The 27,159-nt window shown below is 42.1% G+C and overlaps 1 protein-coding gene across 2 annotated transcripts in view; it reads left to right on the plus strand.

Moving 5' to 3' along the window:
• LOC122924634 (alcohol dehydrogenase 1-like) overlaps nt 1-27,159 on the plus strand; it is a 159,113-nt gene that overhangs the window by 111,134 nt on the left and 20,820 nt on the right. The window contains exon 6 of one of the 2 annotated variants that reach the window (XM_044275925.1): nt 21,454-21,714. The exons of the other annotated variant lie outside the window; for it this stretch is intronic. Within the exon in view, the coding sequence (XP_044131860.1) occupies nt 21,454-21,714 (261 nt within the window). The remainder of the gene's footprint in view (nt 1-21,453; nt 21,715-27,159) is intronic. 2 annotated transcript variants of the gene reach the window in all.

The raw sequence follows: 27,159 nt of genomic DNA on the forward strand, positions 1-27,159 counted from the left end.
CCCAGCCACAACAGGACAGCGGTAACGAGAGATTTAGCAGGATATAAATTTGAGGCCTAGTATTTAGGCGCTGGGTGACAGGTATGGGTTTAGTGACAGAATTAGACTTGGAAATACACAGTAGCGGGTGTGTGTGAAGTTATTCTGAATGACCCAATGTGCACCTTGAATATTATATACCCTTTTAGGGATAGATTTCAAATAGCTCTGATATAGCAGAAACCACTAAATTATGAAATTGCTAAATTGGGAATTGTATTTCAACCCAGAACAAAAAATGTGCTTTGACGGACACTAAATAACTTTCCCAGCCACAACAGGACAGCGGTAACGAGAGATTTAGCGGGATATAAATTTGAGGCCTAGTATTTAGGCGCTGGGTGACAGGTATGGGTTTAGTGACAGAATTAGACTTGGAAATGCACAGTAGCGGGTGTGTGTGAAGTTATTCTGAATGACCCTATGTGCACCTTCAATATGATCTACCCTTTTAGGGATAGATTTCAAATAGCTCTGATATAGCAGAAACCACTAAATTATGAAATTGCTAAATTGGGAATTGTATTTCAACCCAGAACAAAAAATGTGCTTTGACGGACACTAAATAACTTTCCCAGCCACAACAGGACAGCGGTAACGAGAGATTTAGCAGGATATAAATTTGAGGCCTAGTATTTAGGCGCTGGGTGACAGGTATGGGTTTAGTGACAGAATTAGACTTGGAAATACACAGTAGCGGGTGTGTGTGAAGTTATTCTGAATGACCCAATGTGCACCTTGAATATTATATACCCTTTTAGGGATAGATTTCAAATAGCTCTGATATAGCAGAAACCACTAAATTATGAAATTGCTAAATTGGGAATTGTATTTCAACCCAGAACAAAAAATGTGCTTTGACGGACACTAAATATCTTGCCCAGCAACAACAGTACAGCGGTAACGAGAGATTTAGCGGGATATAAATTTGAGGCCTAGTATTTAGGCGCTGGGTGACAGGTATGGATTTAGTGACAGAATTAGACTGGGATATGCACAGTAGCGTGTGTGTGTGAAGTTATTCTGAATGACCCTATGTGCACCTTGAATATTATATACCCTTTTAGGGATAGATTTCAAATAGCTCTGATATAGCAGAAACCACTAAATTATGAAATTGCTAAATTGGGAATTGTATTTCAACCCAGAACAAAAAATGTGCTTTGACGGACACTAAATAACTTTCCCAGCCACAACAGGACAGCGGTAACGAGAGATTTAGCGGGATATAAATTTGAGGCCTAGTATTTAGGCGCTGGGTGACAGGTATGGGTTTAGTGACAGAATTAGACTTGGAAATGCACAGTAGCGGGTGTGTGTGAAGTTATTCTGAATGACCCTATGTGCACCTTCAATATGATCTACCCTTTTAGGGATAGATTTCAAATAGCTCTGATATAGCAGAAACCACTAAATTATGAAATTGCTAAATTGGGAATTGTATTTCAACCCAGAACAAAAAATGTGCTTTGACGGACACTAAATAACTTTCCCAGCCACAACAGGACAGCGGTAACGAGAGATTTACAGGATATAAATTTGAGGCCTAGTATTTAGGCGCTGGGTGACAGGTATGGGTTTAGTGACAGAATTAGACTTGGAAATACACAGTAGCGGGTGTGTGTGAAGTTATTCTGAATGACCCTATGTGCACCTTCAATATGATCTACCCTTTTAGGGATAGATTTCAAATAGCTCTGATATAGCAGAAACCACTAAATTATGAAATTGCTAAATTGGGAATTGTATTTCAACCCAGAACAAAAAATGTGCTTTGACGGACACTAAATAACTTTCCCAGCCACAACAGGACAGCGGTAACGAGAGATTTAGCAGGATATAAATTTGAGGCCTAGTATTTAGGCGCTGGGTGACAGGTATGGGTTTAGTGACAGAATTAGACTTGGAAATACACAGTAGCGGGTGTGTGTGAAGTTATTCTGAATGACCCAATGTGCACCTTGAATATTATATACCCTTTTAGGGATAGATTTCAAATAGCTCTGATATAGCAGAAACCACTAAATTATGAAATTGCTAAATTGGGAATTGTATTTCAACCCAGAACAAAAAATGTGCTTTGACGGACACTAAATAACTTTCCCAGCCACAACAGGACAGCGGTAACGAGAGATTTAGCGGGATATAAATTTGAGGCCTAGTATTTAGGCGCTGGGTGACAGGTATGGGTTTAGTGACAGAATTAGACTTGGAAATGCACAGTAGCGGGTGTGTGTGAAGTTATTCTGAATGACCCTATGTGCACCTTGAATATTATATACCCTTTTAGGGATAGATTTCAAATAGCTCTGATATAGCAGGAACCACTAAATTATGAAATTGCTAAATTGGGAATTGTACTTCAACCCAGAACAAAAAATGTGCTTTGACGGACACTAAATAACTTTCCCAGCCACAACAGGACAGCGGTAACGAGAGATTTAGCGGGATATAAATTTGAGGCCTAGTATTTAGGCGCTGGGTGACCGGTATGGATTTAGTGACAGAATTAGACTGGGATATGGCCAAAAAATAACCACACTATTGCTGGTTAAATGCACTTGGTGACGGCCGCAGCTTGCCCCTGATGTAGTATATGGCCAAAAAATGAACAGACTATTGCTGGTTAAATGCACTTGGTGTCACAGCTTGACCAACCACACTACTGAGGGTTAAATGCACTTGGTGACGGGCGCAGCTTGCCCCTGATGTAGTATATGGCCAAAAAATAAACAGACTATTGCTGGTTAAATGCACTTGGTGTCACAGCTTCACCCTGATGTAGGCTTTAGCCAAAAAACAACCACACCATTGAGGGTTAAATGCACTTGGTGACAGGCGCAGCTTGCCCCTGATGTAGTATATGGCCAAAAAATGAACAGACTATTGCTGGTTAAATGCACTTGGTGTGACAGCTTCACCCTGATGTAGGCTTTAGCCAAAAAACAACCACACCATTGAGGGTTAAATGCACTTGGTGACAGGCGCAGCTTGCCCCTGATGTAGTATATGGCCAAAAAATGAACAGACTATTGCTGGTTAAATGCACTTGGTGTGACAGCTTCACCCTGATGTAGGCTTTAGCCAAAAAACAACCACACCATTGAGGGTTAAATGCACTTGGTGACAGGCGCAGCTTGCCCCTGATGTAGTATATGGCCAAAAAATGAACAGACTATTGCTGGTTAAATGCACTTGGTGTGACAGCTTCACCCTGATGTAGGCTTTAGCCAAAAAACAACCACACCATTGAGGGTTAAATGCACTTGGTGACAGGCGCAGCTTGCCCCTGATTTAGTATATGGCCAAAAAATGAACAGACTATTGCTGGTTAAATGCACTTGGTGTGACAGCTTCACCCTGATGTAGGCTTTAGCCAAAAAACAACCACACCATTGAGGGTTAAATGCACTTGGTGACAGGCGCAGCTTGCCCCTGATTTAGTATATGGCCAAAAAATGAACAGACTATTGCTGGTTAAATGCACTTGGTGTGACAGCTTCACCCTGATGTAGGCTTTAGCCAAAAAACAACCACACCATTGAGGGTTAAATGCACTTGGTCGCAGCTTGGATGCACTTGGTCGCAGCACCGCACAAGACACAAAATGGCCGCCGATCACCCCATAAAAATGTGACTGACAAACGGTCTGGGCAGCCTAAAAACAGTGAGCAATTGAGGATCAGCAGCTCAATGATCCACAGCTGCAGATCGATCAGTTAATCAAGTCCTTTGGAGGAGTTAATCTGCCTAATCTCGCCCTACTGTCGCAGCTGCAACCTCTCCCTACGCTAATCAGAGCAGAGTGACGGGCGGCACTATGTGACTCCAGCTTAAATAGAGTCTGGGTCACATGGTGCTCTGGCCAATCACAGCCATGCCAATAGTAGGCATTTGTGTGACGGCCTCTTGGGGCAAGTAGTATGACGCTTGTTGATTGGCTGCTTTGCAGCCTTTCAAAAAGCGCCAAGAAAGCGTCACAAAAGCGCCAAGAAAGCGACGAACACCGAACCCGAACCCGGACTTTTACGAAAATGTCCGGGTTCGGGTCCGTGTCACGGACACCCCAAAATTCGGTACGAACCCGAACTATACAGTTCGAGTTCGCTCATCCCTACTCAGTGGTCCAAAGTACTTTTTTCGGATGAAAGCAAATTTTGCATGTCATTCGGAAATCAAGGTGCCAGAGTCTGGAGGAAGACTGGGGAGAGGGAAATGCCAAAATGCCTGAAGTCCAGTGTCAAGTACCCACAGTCAGTGATGGTTTGGGGTGCCATGTCAGCTGCTGGTGTTGGTCCACTGTGTTTTATCAAGGGCAGGGTCAATGCAGCTAGCTCTCAGGAGATTTTGGAGCACTTCATGCTTCCATCTGCTAAAAAGCTTTATGGAGATGAAGATTTCATTTTTCAGCACGACCTGGCACCTGCTCACAGTGCCAAAACCACTGGCAAATGGTTTACTGACCATGGTATTACTGTGCTCAATTGGCCTGCCAACTCTCCTGACCTGAACCCCAAAGAGGATCTGTGGGATATTGGGAAGAGAAAGTTGAGAGACGCAAGACCCAACACTCTGGATGAGCTTAAGGCCGCTATCGAAGCATCCAGGGCCTCCGTAGGGGTCCCTAACTAATGTTAAAATTATTTCTTTATTAATTATTTATTTAAAAATAAATTTTAGGGAAACACACACTCTGAAGAAAAAATTCTTTTAAAATTATCAGTGTTTAGTATCATATGGGATAGATCCGGAGTAGTGTAATTGCGTTCGCCTTTATTTCATGGGAATTTTTTCTTCAGAGTGTGTGTTTCCCTAAAATTTATTTTTAAATAAATAATTAATAAAGAAATAATTTTAACATTAGTTAGGGACCCCTACAGGGATTCTAGGTCTCAATAGACCAACGTTGTATTAATAATAATATCCCGAGGGTCTCTAAAAGGGATTTTGACTAATAAAAAATCCTGGGCCTCCATAACACCTCAGCAGTGCCACAGGCTGATTGCCTCCATGCCACGCCGCATTGAAGCAGTCATTTCTGCAAAAGGATTCCCGACCAAGTATTGAGTGCATAACTGAACATAATTATTTGAAGGTTGACTTTTTTGTATTAAAAACACTTTTCTTTTATTGGTCGGATGAAATATGCTAATTTTTTTAGATAGGAAATTTGGGTTTTCATGAGCTGTATGCCAAAATCATCAATATTAAAACAATAAAAGGCTTGAATTACTTCAGTTGTATGTAATGAATCTAAAATATATGAAAGTCTAATGTTTATCAGTACATTCCAGAAAATAATGAACTTAATCACAATATGCAATTTTTTTTAGAAGGACCTGTATTAAACTTGAATTTAACACTTGCAGATCTGGAAAATACTGTTTTAAAAAAATAAATTAAAGTGTGTTTTTCAAACCCCAGAAAAAGATGGGTGTATTTCTAGCTTAAATTGTACACTGACTAATCAAGATGCTGTAGTTTGCCCCCAAAAATTGTGATTTGCAATGTCCCAAAAGCTCAAATGCAGTTCTGGTGCACTGAGCTTGCATAAAATGGCCGCCGCCACCGCCCACATAACTAACAGAATTATACGTTGGTTGTTTTTGGTCAATGGGCTCAGGGCAGGGTAAAACGATTGTGCCCTGCACCCACACAACTATTTCTCTGTAGATCGCTGAGTTAGATTCTCTCCTATACTCTTCCCTGAAATCACAAGTCCAGCAGCATCCTCTCCCTACACTTGTAACAGCAGAGTGACGTGCAGCGCTACGTGACTCAAGCTTATATAGAGCCTGGGTCACATGCTGCTCTGGCCAATCACAGCCATGCCATTAGAAGCATGGCTGTGATGGCTTATAAGGTCAGACAGTGAACCACTTGTTTGGGTTCACTCAACCCTATATAGCAGCCATTAAATTAAAACTGGCTGACCTTGAAGATCGGTCGTGGTAGAAAAACAACAGATTTAGAAATATACCTGAGACAGTACTTGACTCTTGAAAGAGTTTTTAACAGATCTAATAGTTGCCTTTCTGCCTGAATCCTCAGAAAATGATCTCATTACTGATAGGGCACATAGGGTCCCCAAACCTTAAACTCTACCTTCTCATATCCCATGTGATATCCTGGCTAGAATCCATTACTATCATGTAAAAGAAACCCTTCCGAAGACAGCTCACCAAAAAAGTCTGTACCAGAAAGTTTTCAGCAAATCTTTTCATATGCGGACTTATCACGTGTTACATTAGCGAGACGCAGATAGTTTACAAACTACACAAGAGTTCTAAGGAACCACAACATCCCCTATAAATGGAGCTTCACAGTTAAGCTGATTATACGCAAAAATGGGTATGCACATACTTCTTGACTAAGGAAGTCCATACAGCCATTAAGAATTGGGCACTTGACAGTCCAGAGGAGGGTGACATTTCTCCACCAAAGTCTCTTCCTAAGAAAAAACCTACACTCCTCTCCAAAGAGTGGACAAACTTAAGACCCTCAAACAAAATCTGATAATTTTTATTCTTATACCATTTTAGTTTTTTGTCTGCAAGGTTGTACATTTCTCTTAAATGTCTACAGTTTGGTACAACCTTTCACCGCCTACTACAGTTCTGCAGCGTTGAAAATTCTCTTTTCCAGCTAAAGCAGTGCTCTTTATCTACTTTATTTCACCCCTCCTCAAATGAGACTGATGACGTGCAAAGGTGACTCTTTTTTTTTTCTGGTCCCTGTTTTTTTTTTTTTTTTTTAGCAACCATGGCAGCATTAGACGTGCAAATTCAAGCTTAATTTTCCAATCTCAAAGATTTCTTCTATCAATATCATCTTGTTCCTGACTGCTCAAGCTTTGTACAGAAGACAACACTGCAAGTCTATGGACTTTTTTTTTTAGCAACCATGGCAGCATTAGACGTGCAAATTCAAGCTCAATTTTCCAATCTCAAAGATTTCTTCTATCAATATCATCTTGTTCCTGACTGCTTAAGCTTTGTACAGAAGACAACACTGCAAGTCTATGGACTTAAGTATTGCATTGCTTTCCCAAACTCCAGGTTACTCTCTATACCATGTGGTAGACAACATTTGTTATGCCAATTTGCTTTATTACATAATCTCTCTTCCTTAAAACATCTTGGGAATTAAGATATTATCACTTATTGTTAAGGGACTCAATAGTCCTCTTAAAAGATATCTAACCTGGTCTGAAATTAAAAAGCAAAAATGTGCCATTTTTTGTCTACAAGAGAGTCACCTTAATTATGCAGATGCCCACCGTTTGGATAATTCTGCCTTTCCCCATATATATTATTCCCATGCTGTACACAAAAAGAGGAGTGGTTATGGGATTCAAACATACAGTGATCCCCCAAGATGCAATTACCTCAGGATACAATATTTTCAATGTACAATGTTTTTTTTCTGGGCCATAGTAAGTTGAAACTAGACTCAACATACAATGCCTCAGACTCAGATCCAACCTATCAACATGGCCATTTCACTGGTAAAACACCTTTATTGTTTAACTAGTAGCTCCTTTGCGGTACTACATGTCCTGTACATCCCCATGTCTGTGCCAGGATAAGATGCTCCTTTTGGATACCAGTGAGTGTCGACTCCATTTTATTGTTCTGGTACATCTATATACTGTGGAATCACAGCTAAGACAGTAACCCATCAGAGGGTCAATATCCTAAAGTGGTATAAATCCAAGTAATCTATTCACAGAATACCACCCAAGTCTAAAACGTAACCTTTATTATATTAGTTAAAATTACCCCACTAAAGTTATTATTTTTGTGTTTGATATAATAAATGGATGAAGAAGACACAATAATCATCAGTGTTCCGCAATACAGGATGGGACAATAGCATAGGCAGGCTGGTGATGGTAAATTAGAAACCTTTCCCTGGTTTTCACCCTATACTGTATAGCACTGCCTATAGAATGGAATAGCCTCCCCGATAAGGGCGATCCCGTATTCAGGAACCTCCTACAAGCCCTAGGATGGCCCCTGAAGATGGATTTTCGAGGCAGACCAAGATAAGGTGCCATAAAACAGGTCTAATCAATGACCTACTCTAGATACACAAAATAATGAAAGCTGAGTACGTCAAAATAATAAATAGATGCTGAGTACAGATTCCACAGTATCAGATTATATTCTTATATGCCAAAATAAACTTTTTGGTTACTTAGATGGTCAAAACCTGATGGTCAGCAATTACATCCGAACCAATTGGTCATTTGATAAGACTCAATAGAGAATAAACCATAGGTATAGTTGGGCTAATGGGCCCAAATAACCCCCTCACACTTGATATACATGAAAAATATATATAAATGTCTCCACTGTACGGTGCAAAATAGATGTTGCACAAACAATTGTCGGTCAATATAAACGGTACTTGCGTGCCCTATATGTTCAACCTAAAGAAGTTAAGGAGGGTGGCCAGTCAGTGTGGTTGCTGTTCAATGGCATACTGTAGATGGGCCGCATAGCAAATTGTCTGTAATGAAATAACACAGAGGTTTGTCATGGACCAGTCATGATACCAAAGATGTCATCAAGGGGGAAACACTCAAGGAAATAAAGCCGCAAAGCATACCTGTGTCACATTGTCGGTCAAATGTCCGCAGAGTGACAAGCACGTCAGCTTAGGGGATTTATATGGGCCAAATAGATAAGGGGTGTCCTTGCCTAGAGAAGTAATCAAGCGCTATCACCAAGAGAGGCCCCAAATGATGATGTAGCTTTCGTCATGTTTTAGACCGGTGGGTTTCGTGATCACGAGTCGCCACGGCCTAAAGCATGGGATAATTTGCAGTCACATGAACAGTGCCTGGACACTGATACAGCACATATACACCTGCTACACTAGATCAAAAGGTCATGACATGAATGGGCCACAGAGGCACCTATGTGTGATTTAACTCAGACAATTTTGCAAGGAGCAGACAGATAATAAGAAAATGAATACAAATACAATATAATAATAAAGAAAAATAAAGAAAAAATGGGGGGAGGGGAAAAAAACAGCAACATTTTTCTTGGGTCTATGCCAGACAGTAAATGATAGTGAACCCCCTCTATAAAATAATTATTGAGAGGGTATTAGAGGAAGTAAGAATGCCCAGTTTAGTGAATGGCCGCATATTCCCAGTTGTTATTCATATATAGCTGGATCAGGTAACTGCTACCTCATAGATTAAGTGTTATAATGGCCGACTATAGAAAACATGAAAAATCTGTATTTTCATTAAGACCAGCTGGTGAAATGGTATTTAACACGTAAATCCAGTTGGATTCCTTTTGTTTTAAAATGTTATCAAAGTCTCCTCCCCTGATGGCGTGTTTTATTGTCTCAGTCACGGAAAATTGCATTGTATTAGGATTGCCCCCATGATGGAGTACTATATGTCTTCAGAGCAGTTTGTCGCGTTTGTTGCGAACATCCCCAACATATTCCAAGATCCTTTTCTTGAAAGCTCTACAGGTCTTGCCGACGTGTTTACTTCCGCACTCACATTGAGCCAGGTACACTAAGCCTAAAGTATTACAATTTGCAAACGTACGAGCAGTGTAGGTCCGTTCTTGAGCACTGTTCGAGAAGGTATTGCCCACTTCAACGAATGGGCATGCCTTACATTTTACGCACACCTGTGAGTACCACATCTCCTATCCAACAGTCAAGTATTTCATGTGGGGGCTTCAAAATGGTGTACCAGTGCCTCCCCTATACTTCGTCCCCGCCTGAACGTTATGGCCGAGTAGTCTGGGAGAAGATTGGTCAGGTCTGGATCAGTTTTAAGAAGGGACTAGTATCGTCCCCAAATTTCCCAAACTTGTTGGGATTCTGTGTCATCTGTGCCGATAATTCTGATCACTTCTCGTGAGCCTTTTTTCCCCTCCGACTGGAGTAATGTGGACCTATCTATGGATTTGGCATTACTCCAGGCCTCATACAGACATGAGTCTGGGTATTCCCTCTGTTTGAAACGATGAAATAATAGTGAGGCCTGCTTAGTGAAATCCATGTGGTCCTAACAATTTCTGCGGACCCTCAGAAATTGTCCTTTTGGGATGCCCCTTCTCAATGGTCTAGGGTGGACGCTATTCCACCTGAGAAGGCTGTTGTTGATGTTTTTTTAACAAAATAATGTGTTTTTTAAGGCATTAATCTCTCCCCTCTGGATTTGTATATCCAAGAACGTTATAATATCACAATGGAGTTCATACGTAAAGTATAACTCTATATGATTTGTGTTCAGTTCCTGCAGTTTAAAATCCTCTGGTGTTCCAGACCAAAATAACAGACTATCATCTATAAACCTGGACCAAAAGGTGATAAATTTGGTCCAGTGTGTCATGGTCTCAGAAAAGACAACGGTATCTTCCCACCAGCCCAGGAACAAATTTGCGTGGGTCGGTGCGGTGCGCATGGACTACCCATTGCGGTGGCTCTGAGCTGGTGGTAGAATTGAACATTGAACACAAAGTAATTATGGGTTAGTACAAAATCCCAAATTTGGATGTACTATGCATGACCCTGGAAAAGCAACATACATTGTTTATCCCGGAACCAACTTGAGGGACCACTGTATCTATTGCCTTTCAACTACACAAGCAAATATCTGATGATAAAGGCAGATTTATAATAATAGTAAGTTCCATGAACAATGCGCTTTATACTATAGTCAATTTATATGCACCAATTCAAATCAGATACAGTACAGACCAAAAGTTTGGACACACCTTCTCATTCAAAGAGTTTTATTTATTTTCATGACTATGAAAATTGTAGATTCACACTAAAGGCATCAAAACTACGAATTAACACATGTGGAATTATATACATAACAAAAAGGTGTGAAAGAACTGAAAATATGTCATATTCTAGGTTATTCAACGTAGCCACCTTTTGCTTTGATTACTGCTTTGCACACTCTTGGCATTCTCTTGATGAGCTTCAAGAGGTAGTCACCTGAAATGGTCTTCCAACAGTCTTGAAGGAGTTCCCAGAGATGCTTAGCACTGTTGGCCCTTTTGCCTTCACTCTGCGGTCCAGCTCACCCCAAACCATCTCGATTGGGTTCAGGTAAAGTGACTGTGGAGGCCAGGTAATCTGGCGCAGCACCCCATCACTCTCCTTCATTGTCAAATAGCCCTTACATAGCCTGGAGGTGTGTTTGGGGTCATTGTCCTGTTGAAAAATAAATGATGGTCCAACTAAATGCAAACCGGATGGAATAGCATGCCGCTGCAAGATGCTGTGGTAGCCATGCTGGTTCAGTATGCCTTCAATTTTGAATAAATCCCCAACAGTGTCACCAGCAAACCACCCCCACACCATCACACCTCCTCCTCCTCGCTTCACGGTGGGAACCAGGCATGTAGAGTCCATCCGTTCACCTTTTCTGCGTCGCACAAAGACACGGTGGTTGGAACCAAAGATCTAAAATTTGGACTCATCAAACCAAAGCACAGATTTCCACTCGTCTAATGTCCATTCATTGTGTTCTTTAGCCCAAACAAGTCTCTTCTGCTTGTTGCCTGTCCTTAGCAGTGGTTTCCTAGCAGATATTCTACCATGAAGGCCTGATTCACACAGTCTCCTCTTAACAGTTGTTCTAGAGATGTGTCTGCTGCTAGAACTCTGTGTGGCATTGACCTGGTCTCTAATCTGAGCTGCTGTTAACCTGCGATTTCTGAGGCTGGTGACTCGGATGAACTTATCCTCTGCAGCAGAGGTGACTCTTGGTCTTCCTTTCCTGGGGCAGTCCGCATGTGAGCCAGTTTCTTTGTAGCGCTTGATGGTTTTTGTGACTGCACTTGGGGACACTTTCAAAGTTTTCCCAATTTTTCGGACTGACTGACCTTTATTTCTTAAAGTAATGATGGCCACTGGTTTTTCTTTACTTAGCTGCTTTTTTCTTGCCATAATACAAATTCTAACAGTCTATTCAGTAGGACTATCAGCTGTGTATCCACCTGACTTCTCCACAACACAACTGATGGTCCCAACCCCATTTATAAGGAAAGAAATCCCACTTATTAAACCTGACAGGGCACACATGTGAAGTGAAAACCATTTCAGGTGACTACCTCAACTATTCCTTCACCTTCAATATAACTATGATTTCCATCTCCACAGAACTAAAGCCAATTACTATAACCAAGTGAATAGGGTTAAATCAAGAATCCTGTTCCTTTATGATCAACATATTTTCTTAATCCTAAACTAATATCGGAAGAGTTTGCAAAATTATACAATTATGCAACCTTAGAATTAAACAACCTTAACGCCTAGACTCCTGGTCCACATCCAAAAGTCTCTCATATCAACTCATTTCTAGATTTAATTTCTCTACCCAACATAAATGAAAAACAATTGGCTTCTCTAAACAAATACATTTCTACTAATGAAATATTACAAGCTATCTCTTCTTTGAAACCATACAAAACCCCAGGCCCTAATGGCCTTTCCATTGAATATTCTAAAACAATATGCCTGTATCCTATCTCCTTACCTATATAGAACCTTTAATCATATAATCCACTCAGAATATATTCCCCCGACATGTTACAAGCTTTGATTATAATCATTCCTAAGCCTGGAAAATCACTAGACCGGGCTTCAAACTTCACACCAATATCACTACTCAATACTGACCTAAAGATTTACTCTAAAATATTAGCTTCAAGATTAGTCAACAGTCTTCCAACTATTATCAACTATTACCAGATTGGTTTTGATAAATCTTCTGATGAAACAAAAAGGGTTATTGACGTGATAAATACTGTCCAGGTCACTTGGATGCCTTCTCTGCTCCTTTCATTGGATGCAGAGAAGGCGTTCGACAGGGTGCATTGGGACTATATTAGAGCTTCCCTCTAAAAATTTGGCATTTCTACATCTTTTTTGACAGCTATCATAGCATAGCACCTCTCCTACAGCCTTTGTTTATCCTTCTGGGTTTCTTTCATTCCATTCCCCATTTCTAATAGAACACACCAAGGATGCACTTTATCCCCATTATTCTTTGGCTTGATAATGGAACCCTTTGCATCACATCCTCCACTTCAATAATTGGAATTAAAACTGGCCCTAGTGAACATCACATAGGATTATTTGCAGATTATGTAATTATCACTTCCAAGCCCACATTCCTGCTATATGCAATATTATCACACTATTCAGTGAGAACTCTTATTACAAAGTCAACATATCCAAATTCCAAATCCTCAATTTAGGTTTTCTTAGATCCACCATGACTCATATTACAAACTCATTTGGATTCTCTATAGCCTAAACCTCTCTACCCTATCTCGGTATCAACCTCACCTACCCAACTTCACGTTTATTTCAGCATAATGTCACCCCCCCCCACCCCCTATTAAACTCCATTAAACAAAGCTTATCCTCCTTGAAACTGCAAAACTTTTTGTGGCGAGGCAGACAAGCAGCCATTAAGATGGCTATTTTACAAAAAAAATTATATATACTTTATGTATACCTAAACCCTATATTGATAAATTGCAATCCATATTAACCTACTTCTTGTGGGGAAGAAAAAATCCCAGAATCAAAGCTTCTATTCTTATGTTACATCCAAAACAAGGAGGATTGAATACTCCTATATTTCATTACCATAAAGCCATAATCCTAGATTAAATTAGAGCTCTTCTTTTAATTGATTGCTCAAAAAAGTGGGTTCAAATTAAGCCAAAATTAGAGTTGAGCGAACACCTGGATGTTCGGGTTCGAGAAGTTCGGCCGAACATCCCGGAAATGTTCGGGTTCGGGATCCGAACCCGATCCGAACTTCGTCCCGAACCCGAACCCCATTGAAGTCAATGGGGACCCGAACTTTTCGGCACTAAAAAGGCTGTAAAACAGCCCAGGAAAGAGCTAGAGGGCTGCAAAAGGCAGCAACATGTAGGTAAATCCCCTGCAAACAAATGTGGATAGGGAAATGAATTAAAATAAAAATTAAATAAATAAAAATTAACCAAAATCAATTGGAGAGAGGTTCCATAGCAGAGAATCTGGCTTCCCGTCACCCACCACTGGAACAGTCCATTCTCAGATATTTAGGCCCCGGCACCCAGGCAGAGGAGAGAGGTCCCGTAACAGAGAATCTGTCTTCATGTCAGCAGAGAATTAGTCTGCATGTCATAGCAGAGAATGAGGCTTCACGTCAGCCACCACTGCAACAGTCCATTGGCATATATTTAGGCCCAGCACCCAGGCAGAGGAGGGAGGTCCCGTAACAGAGAATCTGTCTTCATGTCAGCAGAGAATTAGTCTGCATGTCATAGCAGAGAATGAGGCTTCACGTCAGCCACCACTGCAACAGTCCATTGGCATATATTTAGGCCCAGCACACACACAGGCAGAGGAGAGAGGTCCCGTAACAGAGAATCTGGCTTCATGTCAGCAGAGAATCAGTCTGCATGTCATAGCAGAGAATGAGGCTTCACGTCAGCCACCACTGCAACAGTCCATTGGCATATATTTAGGCCCAGCACACACACAGGCAGAGGAGAGAGGTCCCGTAACAGAGAATCTGGCTTCATGTCAGCAGAGAATCAGTCTGCATGTCATAGCAGAGAATGAGGCTTCACGTCAGCCACCACTGCAACAGTCCATTGGCATATATTTAGGCCCAGCACACACACAGGCAGAGGACAGAGGTCCCGTAACTGAGGATCTGGCTTCATGTCAGCAGAGAATCAGTCTGCATGTCATAGCAGAGAATGAAGCTTCACGTCAGCCACCACTGCAACAGTCCATTGTCATAAATTTAGGCCCAGCACCCAGGCAGAGGAGAGAGGTCCCGTAACAGACAATCTGGCTTCATGTCAGCAGAGAATTAGTCTGCATGTCATAGCAGAGAATGAGGCTTCACGTCAGCCACCACTGCAACAGTCCATTGGCATATATTTAGGCCCAGCACACACACAGGCAGAGGAGAGAGGTCCCGTAACAGAGAATCTGGCTTCATGTCAGCAGAGAATCAGTCTGCATGTCATAGCAGAGAATGAGGCTTCACGTCAGCCACCACTGCAACAGTCCATTGGCAAATATTTAGGCCCAGCACACACACAGGCAGAGGAGAGAGGTCCCGTAACAGAGGATCTGGCTTCATGTCAGCAGAGAATCAGTCTGCATGTCATAGCAGAGAATCAGGCTTCACGTCAGCCACCACTGCAACAGTCCATTGTCATAAATTTAGGCCCAGCACCCAGGCAGAGGAGAGAGGTCCCGTAACAGACAATCTGGCTTCATGTCAGCAGAGAATTAGTCTGCATGTCATAGCAGAGAATGAGGCTTCACGTCAGCCACCACTGCAACAGTCCATTGGCATATATTTAGGCCCAGCACACACACAGGCAGAGGAGAGAGGTCCCGTAACAGAGGATCTGGCTTCATGTCAGCAGAGAATCAGTCTGCATGTCATAGCAGAGAATGAGGCTTCACGTCAGCCACCACTGCAACAGTCCATTGTCATAAATTTAGGCCCAGCACCCAGGCAGAGGAGAGAGGTCCCGTAACAGACAATCTGGCTTCATGTCAGCAGAGAATTAGTCTGCATGTCATAGCAGAGAATGAGGCTTCACGTCAGCCACCACTGCAACAGTCCATTGGCATATATTTAGGCCCAGCACACACACAGGCAGAGGAGAGAGGTCCCGTAACAGAGAATCTGGCTTCATGTCAGCAGAGAATCAGTCTGCATGTCATAGCAGAGAATGAGGCTTCACGTCACCCACCACTGCAACAGTCCATTGGCATATATTTAGGCCTAGCACACAGGCAGAGGAGAGAGGTCCCGTAACAGACAATCTGGCTTCATGTCAGCAGAGAATTAGTCTGCATGTCATAGCAGAGAATGAGGCTTCACGTCAGCCACCACTGCAACAGTCCATTGGCATATATTTAGGCCCAGCACACACACAGGCAGAGGAGAGAGGTCCCGTAACAGAGAATCTGTCTTCATGTCAGCAGAGAATTAGTCTGCATGTCATAGCAGAGAATGAGGCTTCACGTCAGCCACCACTGCAACAGTCCATTGGCATATATTTAGGCCCAGCACACACACAGGCAGAGGAGAGAGGTCCCGTAACAGAGAATCTGGCTTCATGTCAGCAGAGAATTAGTCTGCATGTCATAGCAGAGAATGAGGCTTCACGTCAGCCACCACTGCAACAGTCCATTGGCATATATTTAGGCCTAGCACACAGGCAGAGGAGAGAGGTCCCGTAACAGACAATCTGGCTTCATGTCAGCAGAGAATCAGTCTTCATATCATAGCAGAGAATGAGGCTTCACGTCACCCACCACTGCAACAGTCCATTGGCATATATTTAGGCCCAGCACACACACAGGCAGAGGAGAGAGGTCCCGTAACAGACAATCTGGCTTCATGTCAGCAGAGAATTAGTCTGCATGTCATAGCAGAGAATGAGGCTTCACGTCACCCACCACTGCAACAGTCCATTGGCATATATTTAGGCCTAGCACACAGGCAGAGCAGAGAGGTCCCGTAACAGACAATCTGGCTTCATGACAGCAGAGAATCAGTCTGCATGTCATAGCAGAGAATGAGGCTTCACGTCACCCACCACTGCAACAGTCCATTGGCATATATTTAGGCCTAGCACACAGGCAGAGCAGAGAGGTCCCGTAACAGACAATCTGGCTTCATGACAGCAGAGAATCAGTCTGCATGTCATAGCAGAGAATGAGGCTTCACGTCACCCACCACTGCAACAGTCCATTGGCATATATTTAGGCCTAGCACACAGGCAGAGGAGAGGTTCATTCAACTATGGGTAGCCTCGCAATATAATGGTTACGGACACTAAATAACTCGCCCAGCTACAGCACTAACGAGAGATTTAGCAGGATATAAATTTGAGGCCTAGTATTTAGGCGCTGGGTGACAGGTATGGGTTTAGTGACAGAATTAGACTTGGAAATACACAGTAGCGGGTGTGTGTGAAGTTATTCTGAATGACCCTATGTGCACCTTCAATATGATCTACCCTTTTAGGGATAGATTTCAAATAGCTCTGATATAGCAGAAACCACTAAATTATGAAATTGCTAAATTGGGAATTGTATTTCAACCCAGAACAAAAAATGTGCTTTGACGGACACTAAATAACTTTCCCAGCTACAACAGGACAGCGGTAACGAGAGATTTAGCAGGATATAAATTTGAGGCCTAGTATTTAGGCGCTGGGTGACAGGTATGGGTTTAGTGACAGAATTAGACTTGGAAATACACAGTAGCGGGTGTGTGTGAAGTTATTCTGAATGACCCAATGTGCACCTTGAATATTATATACCCTTTTAGGGATAGATTTCAAATAGCTCTGATATAGCAGAAACCACTAAATTATGAAATTGCTAAATTGGGAATTGTACTTCAACCCAGAACAAAAAATGTGCTTTGACGGACACTAAATAACTTTCCCAGCTACAACAGGACAGCGGTAACGAGAGATTTAGCGGGATATAAATTTGAGGCCTAGTATTTAGGCGCTGGGTGACAGGTATGGGTTTAGTGACAGAATTAGACTTGGAAATACACAGTAGCGGGTGTGTGTGAAGTTATTCTGAATGACCCAATGTGCACCTTGAATATTATATACCCTTTTAGGGATAGATTTCAAATAGCTCTGATATAGCAGAAACCACTAAATTATGAAATTGCTAAATTGGGAATTGTACTTCAACCCAGAACAAAAAATGTGCTTTGACGGACACTAAATAACTTTCCCAGCTACAACAGGACAGCGGTAACGAGAGATTTAGCGGGATATAAATTTGAGGCCTAGTATTTAGGCGCTGGGTGACAGGTATGGGTTTAGTGACAGAATTAGACTTGGAAATACACAGTAGCGGGTGTGTGTGAAGTTATTCTGAATGACCCTATGTGCACCTTCAATATGATCTACCCTTTTAGGGATAGATTTCAAATAGCTCTGATATAGCAGAAACCACTAAATTATGAAATTGCTAAATTGGGAATTGTATTTCAACCCAGAACAAAAAATGTGCTTTGACGGACACTAAATAACTTTCCCAGCTACAACAGGACAGCGGTAACGAGAGATTTAGCAGGATATAAATTTGAGGCCTAGTATTTAGGCGCTGGGTGACAGGTATGGGTTTAGTGACAGAATTAGACTTGGAAATACACAGTAGCGGGTGTGTGAAGTTATTCTGAATGACCCAATGTGCACCTTGAATATTATATACCCTTTTAGGGATAGATTTCAAATAGCTCTGATATAGCAGAAACCACTAAATTATGAAATTGCTAAATTGGGAATTGTACTTCAACCCAGAACAAAAAATGTGCTTTGACGGACACTAAATAACTTTCCCAGCTACAACAGGACAGCGGTAACGAGAGATTTAGCGGGATATAAATTTGAGGCCTAGTATTTAGGCGCTGGGTGACAGGTATGGGTTTAGTGACAGAATTAGACTTGGAAATACACAGTAGCGGGTGTGTGTGAAGTTATTCTGAATGACCCTATGTGCACCTTCAATATGATCTACCCTTTTAGGGATAGATTTCAAATAGCTCTGATATAGCAGAAACCACTAAATTATGAAATTGCTAAATTGGGAATTGTATTTCAACCCAGAACAAAAAATGTGCTTTGACGGACACTAAATAACTTTCCCAGCTACAACAGGACAGCGGTAACGAGAGATTTAGCAGGATATAAATTTGAGGCCTAGTATTTAGGCGCTGGGTGACAGGTATGGGTTTAGTGACAGAATTAGACTTGGAAATACACAGTAGCGGGTGTGTGTGAAGTTATTCTGAATGACCCTATGTGCACCTTCAATATGATCTACCCTTTTAGGGATAGATTTCAAATAGCTCTGATATAGCAGAAACCACTAAATTATGAAATTGCTAAATTGGGAATTGTATTTCAACCCAGAACAAAAAATGTGCTTTGACGGACACTAAATAACTTTCCCAGCTACAACAGGACAGCTGGTAACGAGAGATTTAGCGGGATATAAATTTGAGGCCTAGTATTTAGGCGCTGGGTGACCGGTATGGATTTAGTGACAGAATTAGACTGGGATATGGCCAAAAAATAACCACACTATTGCTGGTTAAATGCACTTGGTGACGGGCGCAGCTTGCCCCTGATGTAGTATATGGCCAAAAAATGAACAGACTATTGCTGGTTAAATGCACTTGGTGTCACAGCTTGACCAACCACACTACTGAGGGTTAAATGCACTTGGTGACGGGCGCAGCTTGCCCCTGATGTAGTATATGGCCAAAAAATAAACAGACTATTGCTCGTTAAATGCACTTGGTGTGACAGCTTCACCCTGATGTAGGCTTTAGCCAAAAAACAACCACACCATTGAGGGTTAAATGCACTTGGTGACAGGCGCAGCTTGCCCCTGATTTAGTATATGGCCAAAAAATGAACAGACTATTGCTGGTTAAATGCACTTGGTGTGACAGCTTCACCCTGATGTAGGCTTTAGCCAAAAAACAACCACACCATTGAGGGTTAAATGCACTTGGTGACAGGCGCAGCTTGCCCCTGATTTTGTATATGGCCAAAAAATGAACAGACTATTGCTGGTTAAATGCACTTGGTGTGACAGCTTCACCCTGATGTAGGCTTTAGCCAAAAAACAACCACACCATTGAGGGTTAAATGCATTTTGTCGCAGCTTGTGCTGGCGCACCACAAGACACAAAATGGCCGCCGATCACCCCAGAAAAATGTGACTGACAAACGGTCTGGGCAGCCTAAAAACAGTGAGCAATTGAGGATCAGCAGCTCAATGATCCACAGCTGCAGATCGATCAGTTAATCAAGTCCTTTGGAGGAGTTAATCTGCCTAATCTCGCCCTACTGTCGCAGCCGCAACCTCTCCCTACGCTAATCAGAGCAGAGTGACGGGCGGCGCTATGTGACTCCAGCTTAAATAGAGGCTGGGTCACATGGTGCTCTGGCCAATCACAGCCATGCCAATAGTAGGCATGGCTGTGATGGCCTCTTGGGGCAAGTAGTATGACGCTTGTTGATTGGCTGCTTTGCAGCCTTTCAAAAAGCGCCAAGAAAGCGTCACAAAAGCGCCAAGAAAGCGACGAACACCGAACCCGAACCCGGACTTTTACGAAAATGTCCGGGTTCGGGTCCGTGTCACGGACACCCCAAAATTCGGTACGAACCCGAACTATACAGTTCGAGTTCGCTCATCCCTAGCCAAAATCCATACCTCATTGGTAACTCTTAAAGCGGTTTTTCATACTTGGAACTCCATTCCAGCTAACACTAAACCACTCTTTCACTTACCTGTCACTTTCAACTTGGAAAATCACTGGCCTTACCAAAATTGCCCACCTGTGGGTAGACAATAGCTTTGTCACCTTCACCTATCTCAGAGATAAATATAATATCCCAAGAAGAGATTTTTATTAATTTCTACAGCTTCACCACTTACTACAATCACCCAAATTGCCCATCTCAAATACTATAAAGCCTATATTGGGGGAATGGATCTGCTAAAACACCTCGGCCAACAAGGGTATATCCAGAGGCTATCAACTGTTGAAGGGACCACCTGAAGATCCTCTTGATCACTTGAAGGATCTCTGGCAGAAGGATCTCCAAACTTCCATATCTCCTGACCAATGGCTTGAATCCTTTACCATTACTTCTAAACTTTCTAAAAACATTGGCCACTTAGAGAATACCAGAAAGATATTTTGCCATTGGTATTATACACCAGTGTACCTAAATAGATTTCTCCCTGATATTTCCATTGAGTGCTGAAAATGCCATTCTCAAGAGGGTTTTAATTTACATTTATGGTGATCTTGTCAATTAGTCCAAGACCTTTGGAAGAAGGTTTTTGGCCTTATATCCCACCTATGTGCCTCCCCAATTTGTTCTACACTTGTGTTGTCTTTGCTCTCTATGGTCTCAATGACTTTTCATTTCAACAATAGTTGCCCACAATTTATTTACCACTAGACTAAAAATAAAATTTTGTTGGAAACATGAGAGCGTTCCTTCGATTCAAAAATTATTAGAGAAGTCAACAATTGTTGGTGTGAAGACATGTTTGCATTAGCTCACAATAGACTTGATCACTTCTGACACACATGGGAAATGTGGCTGAAGTGCCAACACTGTCTACTCCCGGCTAAGCTGTTTTAGCCCAGTTATTTAATTATCAGGTTTTTATTTATTTTATTTATTTCTAAGTATTGCATATTTAGCCATTTTCTGAGACAGCTAAAAGTGAAGAGAAATTTAAGTGATGGTGATGTATAGAGTTCTCTCCTTATACCAATAGTTACAGCAGCCGTTCTACAGTTTTTTTTATTTATTGCAGGTTAAACCCGGATCTACCTGTGCAGTATTTGGTCTGGGAGGAGTGGGTTTGTCAGTGATTATTGGATGTAAAGCAGCTGGAGCTTCCAGGATTATAGCCATTGATATAAACAGTGACAAATTTGCAAAAGCCAAAGAGTTTGGAGCCACTGATTTTATCAACCCTAAAGATTATGACCGTCCCATCGATGAAGTGCTGACAGAGATGACTGAGGACGGAGTAGACTATGCCTTTGAGGTCATTGGAAACACTGGAGTCATGGTACATTAATGACAAAAGCATTTGGATATTCTTTTTCTTTTATATTAACAATTTTTATTGTTTTTCATAGTACACATATACACATATATATGCGTTATCACGTTTGATGAGATTGTACAAATGATCATAAGAAGTCCACAATACTAGACCGGGTGTCTAGATAGCACAATCTCTATAAAAATAGAAACAATACAATAAAACAACAGAAGACATAAATGTGAACCAAAATCAAATAAAAATAAACATAGAAATGAAAACAAAAGTATACATAAGATAAGAAAAGGGACCAATCAGGTCTCTACGGGATAGGTAGAACAACAATAAAGATACATCTCTATGCAAGCGTCGTGGATTAAAGTTAAGCGTACTCTCATGCGAAAATCTCAATAACGGAAGACAATGACCTGCGAACCTCTATAAGACAGGCTGCTCAGGTCATGTGAGTATGTAGATCGCTTACCCAATTGGAATTAATAGAGCAAAGGTCAACCCATGGTAATTAAGCAAACTTCCTATATACCCTCCATGGGGTCCAGATCTGAAGAAAGATATGTCTGGTCCGCTGTTCCCAATGGGAGATTTCCTCTAGTCTATATATCTGGTCGAGTCTATTTATCCAGTGATCTTGACTAGGATTGTCTGCAGATAGCCAAAATTTAGGGATCAACAGTCTAGCAGTGACTATCATAAATTAAAATAGGGTAGATTTGCGAGACTTAGATCCTCCCAGACCCAGGCCAAGCAGCGCAACCTCCGGGGTGCAGGGGAAAGAGGTCTGGCAAATCTGGTTGCAGAGATTAACAATGTTGGACCACCAAGGTTTAATTAGGTCGCAGGACCACCAAATATGAAAGTAAGAACCTTTTTCTTTACCACACCTCCAGCAAGTGTCAGTATGATTGGGGTTGTAGAGACAAGTCTTGTCTGGTGTTTTGTACCAGCGCATCAAGATTTTATAGCTATTTTCTTGGATAAGAATACACCTAGAAATCTTGTGCGGAGCGATCAATATACTGGATATCTCCGAAGAAGTGAATTTTCGCTGTAAGTCGCTTTCCCAGAGCCCAATCGCAGCTGGTTTGACGGAAGAGGGGGGAGATTTGAGCTGCCTATATATATTCGATATGGACTTAGAGGGGTATAAAGAAGCCTCAATCATCTTGTCGAACCACCGGAGGTCCTGGGTCGGTGAGGCTTTTTTTGCAATAAGGAGCGATTCCTTTCTAATAAAACTTAATAAAAAGGGGTTCTTAATAGCAACCTTAAAAAGGTCACATATTTCGTGATCCGAAAGGATACCTCCATCTTCTTTGAGTAGATTTGAAACCTCAAGCCCTAGGTTTGCAAGGGAAGGGTGGCAGCTATCTCTTAGGTCTTTGGGAGCTAGGGCCACTACATCTTTTATAGAGATGTAAGGAGAAAGGAGAGTCAGAGCCCCCAAGTTGGTCGAGAACCACCTCCAGACCTTTAAAGTATTCCGAATCAAGGGATTTCGTATAGAGCTGGGGGCTGGAGGGGGTCTGTCGGCCAGAACGAGGGCCCTGATAGGAGAGGGTAGGAAAGCATTCTCCAAAACCAACCACTGTTTGTGAGGAGGGTTTCTAATCCAGTCTACAACCCTGGCTAGCTGAATGGCTTTCATATATGTCTCTGGGTCAGGAAGCCCTATTCCTCCGTTTGGTCTCAATTTAGTTAGGGTCTCAAAAGAAATACGTGGTTTTTTGCCTTGCCAGATAAATTTACGGATGTGTTTATTAAGAGAGGAGAAGTAGGATTTGGGGATTTCGATGGGAAGCACTTGCATCAAGTATGTGAGTCTAGGTATTACCAGTGACATAAGGATGTTTTTTCTCCCAAACCAGGACAGGTAGGGAAAGTTTAGGGAATCCATTTGGGTTATCAATGCAGATAAGAGAGGCTTGTAGTTAATATTGAATAGGTCTCCCAGATTTGGGGATAATTTCACTCCCAGGTAAGTCAACTGCAGAGTCTGCCAATTGAAAGGGGAATTCTTTTGTAGTGAAAGGACACTTTGTGGGGAGAGGCCTGTGTGGATTATCTGGGATTTGGTTGCATTCACTTTGAAGTTAGACAGGGCACCGAAGTGGTTAAGACTAGATAAAATTACAGGTATGGATATCTGGGGGTTGGTAGTAATAATTAATAGGTCGTCTGCAAACGCAGCCAATTTGAAATCATGGCCACCAACCTGCAGACCTTTAATATCAGAATTCTGCCTAAAAGACTGAAGTAACGTCTCCATCACTAGGACGAAAATAAGAGGGGAAAGTGGGCAGCCCTGTCTTGTCCCATTTCTAATGGGAAAGCTAGGTGAAAGGGTATCGTTTACCGACACAGACGCCGAAGAGTGGGTGTACATGGAAAAGATAGCATCGATAAATGGTACCGGTATTTGAAATTTGGATAAAGTTAAAGAGATGTATGTCCAATCCACTCTATCAAATGCTTTTTCGGCGTCTGTGCCGAGCAAAACTAGGGGAGTGGATTTACGAGAGGCATAGTACAGTGTATTTAAAACCTTGGTGGTGTTGTCTTTTCCTTCTCTTCCCCTCACAAAACCCACCTGGTCTGAATGAATCAACTGGGGTAGAAGGTTCTGCAGTCTAGTGGCCAAGACTTTGGAAAGTAAATTAAGGTCCACATTTAACAGGGAAATAGGGCAATAATTTGAACAGGAAGTAGGGTCTTTGCCCTGTTTAGGGATAACTGTAATGGTGGCTTTTGTCATGTCAGCTGAAAGTGGGTGTTTGTCTAAGGCCAGGTTATAGATTGGGAGCAAGAAGGGGAGGAGAGTGTCTTTAAACGTCGAATAATAAGTTATGGAAAGCCCATCTGGGCCTGGGCATTTACCTTTGGGGGTCGACTTGATAGCAGCTAGTAATTCTGAAATAGTAAAGGGTGCAGATAGGGCTTCCTTTTGGGACATAGATAGCGATGGCAGTTTAAGAGAGGCTAAGAAGACATTGATGTTACAGGTTCTACTCAGTAAGGGATCCGGGAGAGCAGAGGGGGGGAGATTATACACTCACCTAAAGAATTATTAGGAACACCATAGTAATACGGTGTTGGACCCCCTTTTGCCTTCAGAACTGCCTTAATTCTACGTGGCATTGATTCAACAAGGTGCTGATAGCATTCTTTAGAAATGTTGGCCCATATTGATAGGATAGCATCTTGCAGTTGATGGAGATTTGAGAGATGCACATCCAGGGCACGAAGCTCCCGTTCCACCACATCCCAAAGATGCTCTATTGGGTTGAGATCTGGTGACTGTGGGGGCCATTTTAGTACAGTGAACTCATTGTCATGTTCAAGAAACCAATTTGAAATGATTCAAGCTTTCTGACATGGTGCATTATCCTGCTGGAAGTAGCCATCAGAGCATGGGTACATGGTGGTCATGAAGGGATGGACATGGTCATAAACAATGCTCAGGTAGCCCGTGGCATTTAAATGATGGCCAGTTGGCACTAAGGGGCCTAAAGTGTGCCCAGAAAACATCCCCCACACCATTACACCACCACCACCAGCCTGCACAGTGGTAACAAGGCATGATGGATACATGTTCTCATTCTGTTTATGCCAAATTTGGACTCTACCATTTGAATGTCTCAACAGAAATCGAGACTCATCAGACCAGGCAAGATTTTTCCAGTCTTCAACAGTCCAATTTTGGCGAGCTCGTGCAAATTATAGCCTCTTTTTCCTATTTGTGGTGGAGATGAGTGGTACCCGGTGGGGTCTTCTGCTGTTGTAGCCCATCCGCCTCAAGGTTGTGCGTGTTGTGGCTTCACAAATGCTTTGCTGCATACCTCGGTTGTAACGAGTGGTTATTTCAGTCAACGTTGCTCTTCTATCAGCTTGAATCATTTGGCCCATTCTCCTCTGACCTCTAGCATCAACAAGGCATTTTCGCCCACAGGACTGCCGCATACTGGATGTTTTTCCCTTTACACACCATTCTTTGTAAACCCTAGAAATGGTTGTGCGTGAAAATCCCAGTAACTGAGCATATTGTGAAATACTCAGACCAGCCCGTCTGGCACCAACAACCATGCCAAGCTCAAAATTGCTTAAATCACCTTTCTTTACCATTCTGACATTCAGTTTGGAGTTCAGGAGTTTGTCTTGACCAGGACCACAACCCTACATGCATTGAAGCAACTGCCATGTGATTGGTTGACTAGATAATCGCATTAATGAGAAATAGAAGAGGTGTTCCTAATAATTCTTTAGGTGAGTGTATAAAGACTCATAGAACTTCCTGAACTGGTCAGCAATTTCACTAGATTTAAATAATAAGGTATCCTGTGAGGATCTAATGCTTTGAATATAGCGAGAGGTCTTCCTCTGCTTAATCCTTTGCATCGCAAATTTAGAAGCCTTATTTCCATGGGCAAAGACTTTCTGCTGTGCGGATAAATAGTACTTAGCGGACTTTTCATTAAGTAGATTTTTTAATTCAGTCCTTAAGGAGGTAAGTTCTGAGAGGTGTAGGGCCATCAGCGATTGCTTATGTGTTTTTTCCAGGGTGTGTATTTTAGACAATAGAGTGGAAAGTTTTTTATCAGACTGCTTTTTAAGAAAGGAGCAGAGGCTAATCAGCCTGCCTCTTATAAAGGTCTTATGGGCATCCCAAAGTGTTTGGGGGGAGATATCACCAGTATTGTTGACTGAAAAGTATTCCTCAAGGTAGGTGGAGATACTGGCAACATGCTTCTCATTTCCTAACAAGGATTCGTTAAATCTCCAGTTGGATCTCTTATGCGATCTAATAGGAGGGTGTATGTCACAGAAGATAGGAGAATGGTCAGACAGTGTTATATCACCGATCCTAGCAAGCGAGCATAGCTGTAGGTGTTCCTTAGAAATAAGGATGTAGTCAATCCTACTATAGGATCTGTTAGAGGGGGAGTAGAAGGAGTAGTCTAGTCCCTGTGGGTTGAGACAACGCCATATGTCTGTGACCCCTAGCTCGAGAAGTTTAGTCTGAAGAAAACTAAGGGCTTTTTGGGAGACGGACGATTTTTTGGAGGTAGTGTCCAATAGCGGGTTGAGGGCTAAATTAAAATCTCCGGCCACAATTAGGATGCCTTCTTTATGGGCTTCTACTAGTGTAATTAATTTAGTTAGCCAATCTATCTGTTCCGTATTAGGAGCGTATACATTCACAAGGGTATAGAGTGAACAGCCTATCACGCCTTTAAGTATTAGGAACCTGCCTTCAGGGTCTTGAACATGTGAATTGTATTGAAAGGGTAGGCTTCTGTGGAAGCCAATACTAACTCCTCTCGAGGCGGCACCCCCAGCCCCACAGTGGTGCCAGGTAGGAAATTTAGAGAAGGAAATATTTGGGTAATTTCCATGTTTAAAGTGAGTTTCCTGCAGGAAGACTACAGAACATCTCTCTCTGTTTAATTGGGA

Source organism: Bufo gargarizans, chromosome 1 (genome assembly GCF_014858855.1).
Source record: "Bufo gargarizans isolate SCDJY-AF-19 chromosome 1, ASM1485885v1, whole genome shotgun sequence".
NCBI classification, from domain to species: domain Eukaryota; kingdom Metazoa; phylum Chordata; class Amphibia; order Anura; family Bufonidae; genus Bufo; species Bufo gargarizans.